The following is an 11,167-nucleotide window of genomic DNA, read 5'->3' as shown; positions in this document are numbered from 1 at the left end:
TACTTAGACCCCTTACTAGGATCTCAAATTCTGTTGAAAGGTTGTTGATATTTGAACTCAATAGCCAATCAACCTACACCCCTTACTTCCAAGCTCCCGAAGCAACGTGTTGATTGGCTGGAATTGTTTATGGCTTGGCCCAAGCCACTATGTTTATTTCCCATTAACAGAGCCAGGACTGTACGAACACTGAAGAGATTTTGACCTCACTCACAGAACGGACATGAGGAGTAATTCTCCTTTGATACTTACACCTTTAATAATATTATACTCATTTGCTGCATTATGCATAATACTTAATTCCTCACTGTTATTAATATTCTAATTTTTTTATTTTTTTTTATTTAAGTGTTTTATAAGTCACTTTGAACAATAGTTTGTAGATGGTTGCATAATCAGCCTGTGTATTTTACTGGAGATCACCTACCTAGTACTTAGGAAAAGGCAAGGGACCAGGCTTGTTGCTGATTTCAGGACTGTGAACAAGGCAGACATTCTCAACAACTTTCTACTGACCACAGCTAAGAAACTGACTACAACTCCACCACATTTCTCAAGCAGTGATTTGCTGATCCCCAGTGTGTTCCATGCTGTTATTAGATCTTTACCTATATAGCCTAGTCAAACCAAAGTTTTACAGTTATTACTATTACGAAAAAACAAGAGATATAATGACCACCATAGCCTCTCTTAGATGGATGTTGCTGGAATCTTGTAACTACAGCTTGCAACAAGGTCATTAGTTTAACATCTTCCAATTTGCCAGGAGTCTCAGATAGGTCTGGTTGCCAACTACCTGCCAGTTCAGTCTTCCATCAACCACTCTCTCTCTCTCTCTCAAAGGGGGTCTTCTGTTCTGGTTATAAAATACATATGTTAAGATAAACAAACTGATATGCTTACATTAAAGGTGCACAGGGATTGCTAGCAGCTAGCTGTAGGCTCTTATCACTAGACCCATTTCCACCTGGACACAACGGAGTCAGTTTTTCATTGCCATTGCTGTTTAGGTAAAAATGGCAGGTATTTGGATGCCATATGCTGCAACTAAATAAGATTTCTAATTATTTCGACACACTTTTCAAGATGAGTCCAAGAGACAGACAACATATGACAAGGATATGGCAGTCATGTTAGGCTACACCATACTTAGCCTACTTAACTATTAGAGCTGACAGTCAGTAAAGGTCAGTTAACCATCACACTGATGGTGTTTTGACTACATCAGACTCTTTGGACTTTTACAAGATTATACTTGAGTCATAAGGTTACAGTTCAGATTATATTTCTGTCAATTTTCTAGTTTTTTCCGCCATGAAAGGCGAGTACAAACCGGAAATGGAAATCTAGTCAACCCGGAAACGGTCGCAGTAGATTTTGTATCTACATCCAGGTGGGGGGAAAAGCCTACTCTACCTATTATGTCTGTTTGTCTTTACTTCAGCATTTGTAAAGAAGACTAAACGTCTACATTGGGAATGGAGGGGTGAGTAAAGTGTAATGTTTATACACATTCATTTTCGAGTCAACCTTTCGAATTACATACCAAGGGCTCCATCATCTAATGTTAATGGGTTGTTCAAACATTGTGAAGATGGCGTTTGTCGGTCAGTCTTTGTTGATAGCCAATTTCATTTAAGTTTGTCGAGGTAGTACGTCCCAGTTATGATGTTTTAATATCGGTAAATGTTAAAATACTGTCTGAGAAATGAACAGTAGTGGGCAGTAAGTGTTAGTTTTCTCATTTGTAATGGATCGATTGAGGCTGCCTATATGAAAATTCACAAACGATGGCCAAAATTGGCAAACTCAATAGCTAACGTTAAGTATGTCGTGTCCACGCGAAGTCATTCCCGAGACGGTATCATGGGCTGACCAGTCCAGATAGGGTTAACGCGTGAGTTTTGATGAATTGGCTCTCACCATGGCAGGTTTCGGCGTTGCCTCTGTCTTTACGTTATATGTTTGGAATTTCTGGTGTGTCATAAATTGCATTAAGAATTGTAATAACACATTCGTAGGCTACCCGAGGGACAACACTATCCTAAGTGATGGAATTACTTACGTTATAACTACCAACAACATCCCGCGCGGCTGACGCTTTTCTGAAGGGATGGTTTATTGCAACGGGCTTGTGACACATTGAACTTGCTATATCCAAGTTAGGATTCAGCAGTAGGATTGCCATGAAGACTTCTGACTTGGCGATCTGACACCATGCAGCCCTATTTTTTGTAAGCTATTATGTGCTACAGTCCAGTTTTATTTTATTGCTAATTCGATGTTATGTCTACGCCTACTGTCTACGTTCTCTGTCGCGAACTTGTGGAAATATGTTTTAATGCTGAAGTCCTCGGTTATAATCAGATACACTTTTCCTCAGCTAATTTCACCTCACGTTCTTCCAGTAGTGTAGTTCAAATATCAGTTCTAAAAACAAAACAAAAAAACAGTCTTGTGCCAGGATCGAGGATGGCCCTTTAAAGTAACACTATGCAACAATTTGACACTTTTTGAGTTATGGTTTTATAGGCAACTAGTTTTGGTACCATCCTCAAGTTCATTTTGATAGCATAGGGTCATGTGAAGGACAGATAAACACATGTGTCTTTCCCACCAGCCATCCAGGATATGCCCTATGTAGTTCTGTGTTCCGGGCTGGAAAAATGGAAGAAAAGCTTTCACAGCATAACATTGCCAGCTGTACTGCCAAAAGATACCAGTTAATGTGTGGGCAAGCTTCTATCAGGGTCAACTGGGCTGTTGGTGGTTTTTGCATGCTTTTTAGGTAGCTAGGTAGTTAGCTTGCTAATTTTGGAACAGAACACCTTATTGCTGCTTTAATACCATATTTACAGGACACATTAAAGGCAATTTCTCTTGATTTGGTTGAACCCAATGGCTCTAGTCACTCAGACAGAAAGCAAGTGGGGATGCAAGTAATCTGAGATCTTCACTTCAATAATGCAAGGTTATGGAGAATTAAAATTTTCTCCATTTTCTGTATTTTCTTTGAGGGGTGTAAGCAACAACATTTTCATCTTCTGAATGGACCAAATTATTGAAACTCTCTTTACTAATAGTACCTGAGTCCTAATATATTAAGTACAACCAACAGCCAACCAACTTTAATTTACTAGCATTCATTTTCTGATTTTCTCTTTACAGCTGTAGCCTAATTGTTATCTTTTTGATGTTTGTTGGGACATTTGACAGCTTCAGTATTGTATTAACTTTTTTTCTTTTCTGTTTTTCCTCAGTGGAACTGGCGTGTTCTACCAGGTTATGCCAGCAGTAGGACCAGATGGAAAAAATGTAATGAAACTGATTCCTGTTCAAAAAGTCAATGGACAGTTCATTCCTATGCAGACAACCTCAAGCAAAACTGATGGTCTAGGAGCTCAAACTGTAATTCCTCAGCCGGTCCGCATCATGCCCCCATCTGTTTCACACAACAAGATACCGGTTGTTGAACCTACAGTGGATGGACAATTTATTTTAAAAGGACCAACTAACACAAATATCAGGTTAATTAAGAGTCAACAACCGGTCAACTCACCAAAGGTGTTGGTGGGGAAAGTGCGTTTGCCGATTATCACGCCCAAAACGACTCAAAGTCTGGTGTCTTTGCCTGTGAATATCAGTGGATCAGCGGTAGCATGTCCGAATATTACACAGTTACCGGTGACAGTCAGTTCACCGAGACTGCCAAGTGGGCATTACCTCCAGATCCCTCCTGATGCTAAAGTTCAAACTCTACCAGCATCTGCACTCCCTCAGTCCATAAAGAAGCGAATATTGAACTTGCCATATGACACTGCTTCAACAGAGAAGCCTTCCACAGTTGTATATGTTTCACCAGTCAATTCAATGAAAATTGTCACTTCCCAGCTTAAAGACTCTGCCCCACCTATGACACAAAACATCAGTCCAACAGTAGGTGTTTCTAACAAGGAAGGCTCAACATACTCTCTGTCGGGCCTGGTTCAAAGTCCAACGCTTTCAGCCAGTGACAGTGTCATGAAGTGGGTGGTTCAGCAAGGAGATGGCTCAAGTTCACCATGTCTTGTACCGGCATCCCCAACTTGCATGACTTCAGAGATTTTGAAGGCTGTGGCACATATGGAAAAAAAGATCTCGCTCACATCAAACCTGTCATCTTCTCAAGAGAGTCAGAAGATGATAAGCCCTAGTAAAGACAATGCTCTGGTCATGTGCAATGGTAAAGTTTATTTTGTGACCAAGAGAGATTCGGGGCTCTGTGTGTCTGCAAGTCACGCTACAGCCAAGGAGGGTTCAAGTTCGAGAAAACCGACCGAATCTCCCAGTTCCTCCTCAGGATCACATAAAAGTGTCACTAAACAGGACCCTCAGCCCATTTGTATAGGTGATGATTCAGATGAGATCATTGATCTTTGTGATGATGATCCCCAGACGTATGGGACCTCTGGGACTGGTGTGAAGGACAGAGCGGGAGTGACGACGACGGAGGAGGAGGATGACTCCAACGTCATTTTTGTGTCCTACATTCCACCCCAAACAAGTGTCAAAAGCAATGCAAAGGATGCATCTAGTGTAACATGTGGGGTCCAATCGGATGAACCTATGCTTGTGCAGAATAATAGCGAACTAACTAAACAGATCAGCAGTGAACATGAAAACTGTGCCAGTGGCAAGCAGACAGAAACGTGTCAGGACATGATCAATGCTGAGCCTGTTTCCGAGATACAAACCAGGGTTGATTTGACCACTGAGGAACAACGTCTTGACGAGCAAGAATTAGCATCGCAAAATGGGCAGAGCTTGGAAGATGAAGAAGTACATCTTCAGGCTTGTTTGAGCACTGTGACTGAGGACAGCACAGACAATGTTCAGGCACAGAACAATACTGCTCCAGAAGCCAGGACAGATTCTGGGCTTGATGGCGAATTGGCACCTGCTGGAATGGAATCAAACTGCCGTCAGGGAATCAAAGTAATTAAAAAGGGACCCAGTGACATTGAGGATGCTGCGCAGAACACAGAAAATACCAGCCAAGACACTTCAGAAGTGCAGGTGCGTTCTCATACTTAAGCTGAAATGAAACCTGCTATTTCACCTGTGGGTTAAAAATGAAGTATTGTGAATCTTTTGGAGTACTGTGTCAGTAAGCCCTATTGAACTGAAATGTCGGCTTTTGTATTAATTTGTTTTATTCGTGTTTTGTGCCATTTTGTTTTAGAGTTTGATCGTACCAGTTACCAACATTTCCATAAAGAAAGTGGACCGACCGAGCCAACATGAATGGGACTGCAAAATGAGGCAACTCCAACTCTTTGGAATCACAAAAGAAATCAGAATAAGTCTTAAAAGGATTCACTCTGTAAAAAAAGACACACCCGCAGAGACCAGATCTATTAACAAGCGCACTTTAGAGGGAATACGCAGACTGATCCAGGGATCTCAGATGGAGATTAAGGCAAAAAAACTAATAGAAGCACAGGTAATTGTTCTGATAAACACAATTGTAATGTATATCTATAGAGGTTCGGTTGGATATATGCTGGCATTATGACAAATTGAATGGATGTGGATGTGGATATGTATGTGTGTGTTCAGTACTTGAATTGTCACTTGAATCAGGTGTGTCACTAGCAAAGTTTAATTAACATACCTTATTCAGATAATGAGGCCTTTGGCTGGTTGTAGATGCAATCAAACTTCAGTGTTCTCACCCTTGGATAGATAGTGAAATATCAGTAGAAAAACATATGCGTCACTTATTCAAAATGTATCCTCAACATTTGCAGGTTCACTTGGCAAAGGATGCCAAACGAAGGAAAGTGGAGTCTTCAAGAGCTACATCTGCGAATACCAGCCAGTCTCAAGGCACTGACCAGCCTCACGTTTCACTCGAGGGTGGACTGTTTAATAGTCTCCGGAGCAAGATGAATTCTCTCACCGCTGATGCTGGATTTTCTACAATTGTCCCTGTGCTAAATATTGTGCCTTCTGCTAGTGTTGGTGGAGAGCCAGCCATTGTGTCAGCTGGTGTGCTGGAAGGGAAGGTGTTCGATGCAGACACCACAAATGATGCTGACAGACTCCCTTCCACTAATGCAGACAGACTAGCCCAGGAGGATTCAGCAGCCGGACCACAGGTGAACCCAGGTGAGTCACAGTCATCTATTGCTGAAACATGCAGTAGCCATATTAGCATCAGCAAACAAGCTGCAACATCAGGAAAGAGTGACTTGCAACCAGAAGAGGTCTTAAAGAGAAGAGAAGAACCATCACAACTGGGAGTGGAACCATCTCACAGTGCCTGTGAGGACGGGAGGAGCACCACTAAGGTGCTTAATGAAGAACTATTCTCCACGGAGGCTATGGAACCTGAGGAGATAAAGCGTTGTGAAAAAATAAAACGTTTGAAAGCACTTCTTAAGGAGAAAGAGGCTGCGCTTGAGATGATTAGGAGAAAAATGAGCATGTAATTATTGTCTGTTGTAGACTGGATTTAGTCTATCTTTGAATTTAGATTTGGATGTGGTAATATCGATTTTTTTATTGTTTCTGTTGTAAAAAAAGGACTCATTTTTTTCTTCATGAAGAATGTTATTTATAAATCTTTCATATTTATTGAAATACTCTTTTTAAGTGTACAATGAGTGGTCATTAGACAGAACGGACAAATTTCTCTTGAAGCATGTAGCACATTTTTTGCTTGATTGACCAAGTGGATTTAATCTACTGAGAGATGTTTTCTTTGGATCGTTCATTGATTTGGGTTTGTTGATGTCCGACATTTTGACGGCTCTCCATCTGACAAATAAATGCCTTTTGAATAGACACTTGTCATGCAAATATTTTCTCAGAACCAGCACCTGGAGTTACTGAGAGGCAGAGTTGAAATCATGTCCTTGGGGGTATAATTTTAGTAAAAGGAGGAAATAGTGAAAGTATTAGTACCTGTGTAAAGATGATCGCCCAATCAAAACATAAATGCTTAGACTACTTCCTTCAAGCATGTACATTGTTAATGTAATTAAGATTTCAGATAAGTGTTAGAGTAGCTACAGTTGTATGAAAAAGTTTAGGCACCCCTCTGAGGCTGCATGATAATTTACTCTGTCTTCCCCAAAAAGGTATATTATTCTTTTTCTAGTTAACACTGAGTACTGGGGTGTTTTCCAGACAAAGGTATTTAGTGTAGCAGTATTTAGTTGTGTGAAATGAAATCAAATGTGAAAAATAGGCTGTGCAAATATTTGGGCACCCTAATCATTTTGTTGAGTTGAATACCTGTAACTACTCAATACTGATTAATTGCAACACATAATTAGTCTGATTAGCTCATTAAGCCTTCAATTCCTTAGAAAGGTGCATCCAATCATTAGAAAAAGGTATTTAAGGTAGCCAATTGCAAGTTGTGCTTCTCTTTGATTCTCCTCTGAAGAGTGGCAACATGGGGGCCTCAAAGCAACTGTCAAATGCTCTGAAAACAAAGATTGTTCAGCATTGTGGTTTGGGGGAAGGCTACAAAAAGTTATCCCAGAGGTTTCAGTTGTCAGTTTCCACTGTGAGGAATGTAATCAAGAAATTGAAGGCCACATGCACAGTTCTTGTGAAGGCCAGAAGGGGCAGGCCAAAAAGAATATCGGAGAGGCAAAGGCGAAGGATGGTCAGAATGGTCAAAGACAACCCTCAGACCAACTCCAAAGACCTGCAAGGTCATCTCACTGCAGATGGTGTCACTGTGCATCGCTCAACAATTCAGCGCACCTTGCACAAAGAACAGCTGTATGGGAGAGTGATGCGGAAGAAGCCTTTTCTGCACACACGCCACAACCACGCTCGATTGAGGTATGCAAAAGCACATTTGAACAAGCCAGATTCATTTTGGAACAAAGTGCAGTGGACTGATGAGACAAAGATTGAGCTATTTGGTCACAACAAGAGGCGTTATGCATGGCGGCAAAAGAACACAGCTTTCCAAGAAAAACACTTGCTGCCCACAGTCAAATTTGGTGGGGGGTCCATCATGCTGTGAGGCTGTGTGGCTAGTGCAGGTACTGGGAATCTTGTTAAAGTTGAGAGTCGCATGGATTCAGCTCAATATCAGCAAATTCTTGAAAATAATGTTCAAGAATCTTACGTTATGCCGGAGTTGGGTGTTCCAGCAAAACAACAACCCGAAACATTGCTCAAAATCTACCAAGGGATGTGTGCAGAGGAACAAGTATAAAGTTCAGGAATGGCCATCCCAGTCCCCAGACTTGAATATTATTGAAAATCTATGGGATGACTTGAAGTGGTCTGTCCACGCTAGGCAGCCATCAAACCTAACCAAACTTTTTCATACAACTGTGTATATTTTAGTTGCATGTAAACTCAAGACAAATACATCCACAAGCAGCAAAGGGAGCAGTTATTGCAGTTACTCTGAGCTGTGGCAGGGTTGTGAAATAACAACAGTGATGTTAAATTAATATTAAGATAGACCTGTTTGAGTATGTGGTGTAGAATAATTTGTGTATAACTGAGTGAGTAGGTCACTATGCTGGGGACTGACCAGACTAAACATACTATTTGTCTGTGAAAGTGAAATTTGTTGACAACACATGACAATAAATCCCCTTGAATAAACCATTAGCTGAAAAAAATGTACAGTCTGACACCAATATTAATGTCTGTTTGGATTATCTATGCAAATTAATTATAAACAGTTCCTCAACTCAACTGCACTTCTCTGAAGTAGGCTAGATGATGTTACATTATTACAAGCCAGGTCTCAGACAAAATTACCTCTGGCTTTAAGTGTTGAAGCTGTGTTTACAACCATTGTGGAGAAGAATTGTCAGTGAATGAAGCACTGAGCTGAAAAAGAGTTATATAGCCAATAGCTCATTGTTAAAATGTATGTGAATCTCCTTAGGTATGTGGGGTAAAAGATGGAGGATAGCCAATGAATATTTAAAAGCTATTCATTTTAACAGCATAATCTTTTATTTCAGCTGGACCACAATATAAATTTGAAGGTAGCTTTTCACTTCAAGAGTGACTCAAACAGTGAGGGGTTTTGGCCTAAAAGTAGCAGGCATGCAGTAAGAGATGTCGAAAGGGACTGGTTTATGAGCAGTTAGCCGTCAGAGACGTTGTCCAGGGAACACCACGTGGAGGTAGCTCATATGGTCCCCTATGACCATCCTGTCATCTACTCTGGCGACTTTAACTGCCAAAACGAACAATGGGGTTACAAAAACACAACACCAGACGGAGAAGCACTTGCAAACTGGGCATCTACCACCAACCTAACACTCCTCTATGACAGCAAACAACCATGCTCATTTACCTCTGGTCGATGGCAAACCGGCACCAACCCTGACCTGGCTTTCTGCAGCTCCCGAGATCGCTCTACAGCACAGCGTACTGTTATCAGTAAGTTCCCACGCTCACAGCATAGACCTTCTCTCATCACCCACCCAGCTCTTGTTACTCCAACTACATCAATGCCACAGTCTAGATGGAATTTCAAAAAAGCAAACTGGGACACTTTCAGAGAAGAACTTAACAAACACCCCCTACCAGACCTAGCAGAACAAGACCAAGATACTACCTACAAGCACTTCAGCAACTCCATCATAAACGCAGCAAAAGCAAACATACCTCGTGGCCACCGCAGAGTTTATGTTCCTGGCTGGGACGAAGAATGTGAAACATATGCCCTTCTCCACGACAATGCCACCTCCTACGAGGAATCTCAAGAAGCTGCCACCACTCTCCTCAACCATCTTGATAACCGACGCAGAGAGAAATGGATAGAAGAAACTGAAAATATCAACTTCACACACTCCAGCAGACAAGCATGGAGCAAACTGAACAGGCTAACTGGAAATGTCAAACCTTTCACCTCACAAGCTCCAGTTAAGGCCAATGACATAGCTAACAACCTGATAAATAATGGGAAGTTCAATAAACCAAACAAAGAATTTACCTTCAAGATCAATAGACACCTGAAAGACGCATGGAACACACCATCAGCTGACCAAGATCTGTGCTCTGACTTCTCCATGGCTGAGGTTAAATCAGCCATTGCTACACTCAAACAAAACAAAGCTCCAGGACCAGACTCTTTACACCCAGAATTCTTCCAACACCTCCCAGAATCGACCTTACTATGGCTAAAGAACATTTTCAATATGTGTCTCAGGACAGTCAAGATCCCAAAGATCTGGCGCACCGCCAAAATAGTTGCCATACTCAAACCAAACAAACCTGCTGAAGATCCAAAAAGCTACCGACCAATTAGCCTACTCTGCGTTAGCTTCAAACTCCTAGAAAGACTGATCCTCAACCGCATCTATGACACTGTTGATGAGAACCTCCCTAAGGAACAAGCCGGGTTCAGAAAAGGCTACTCTACCACCGACCAAGTGGCCCGACTTACTGAGGATATCACAACTGCGTTTCAACGCAAAGAAAAGGCTGGCGCAGTGTTTGTAGACCTGAGTGCTGCATATGACACCATATGGCATCGTGGCCTTGCCTTGAAACTGCTACAAACAATACCAAGCAAACACATGGTTAAACTTATCATGCAGATGATGACAAACAGAAGCTTCACACTGCACATCGACAATCAAAAAACCAAAAAGAAAATGCTAAAGAATGGCGTGCCTCAGGGATCTGTTCTAGCTCCAATTTGCTTCAACATCTATACCTCTGATTTACCGACAACAACCAGCAAAAAATACACCTATGCAGACGACATCGCACTCCTAACTACAGGAACTTCTTTTAGCTCACTAAGTGACACCTTAACAAATGATCTTACTAATCTGAACAAATACTTTATTAACTGGCGACTGAAAATGAATGAAACCAAAACCGTCAGCAGCAACTTTCATCTTGCCAACCGACTAGCCAACACCCAACTAAAAGTAAAATGTGCAGGAAATACTATCCCATTTGAAAAGTCTCCAAAATACTTGGGTGTTACTCTGGATAGAAGCCTCACCTATAAACAACACCTCCAGCAAGTCAGAGCCAAGGTGGAAGCAAGAAACTGCCTCATTCACCGTCTCTGCGGAACCTCGTGGGGAGCAAGTTTCCCTGTACTCCGAACTGCTACTTTAGCACTGGCCTACTCAACAGCAGAGTACTGTGCACCTATTTGGTGCAAATCCAC

The 11,167-nt window shown here is 41.6% G+C and overlaps 1 protein-coding gene across 1 annotated transcript; it reads left to right on the top strand.

Annotated features, from left to right (window-relative positions):
- Nucleotides 1-1,358: 1,358 nt before the first annotated feature.
- On the top strand, nt 1,359-6,826 carry lrif1 (ligand dependent nuclear receptor interacting factor 1). Its single transcript, XM_012835012.2, has 4 exons — nt 1,359-1,486; nt 3,261-5,055; nt 5,222-5,482; nt 5,790-6,826. The coding sequence occupies exons 1-4, from the start codon at nt 1,479-1,481 to the stop codon at nt 6,471-6,473; spliced, it is 2,748 nt and encodes a 915-aa protein (XP_012690466.2). The 5' UTR covers nt 1,359-1,478; the 3' UTR covers nt 6,474-6,826.
- Nucleotides 6,827-11,167: the final 4,341 nt, after the last annotated feature.

The sequence above is a fragment of the Clupea harengus genome, chromosome 4, assembly GCF_900700415.2.
Source record: "Clupea harengus chromosome 4, Ch_v2.0.2, whole genome shotgun sequence".
NCBI classification, from domain to species: domain Eukaryota; kingdom Metazoa; phylum Chordata; class Actinopteri; order Clupeiformes; family Clupeidae; genus Clupea; species Clupea harengus.
Note: the sequence above shows the minus strand (reverse complement) of the source record. Positions and strands in the feature narration are given on the sequence as shown.

Excerpts from the sequence above, each read along its gene's own strand:
- lrif1 (XM_012835012.2), top strand. Across the intron at positions 5,056-5,221 it reads AAGACACTTCAGAAGTGCAG|AGTTTGATCGTACCAGTTAC; the intron begins GTGCGTTCTCAT and ends ATTTTGTTTTAG. Across the intron at positions 5,483-5,789 it reads AAAAACTAATAGAAGCACAG|GTTCACTTGGCAAAGGATGC; the intron begins GTAATTGTTCTG and ends CAACATTTGCAG.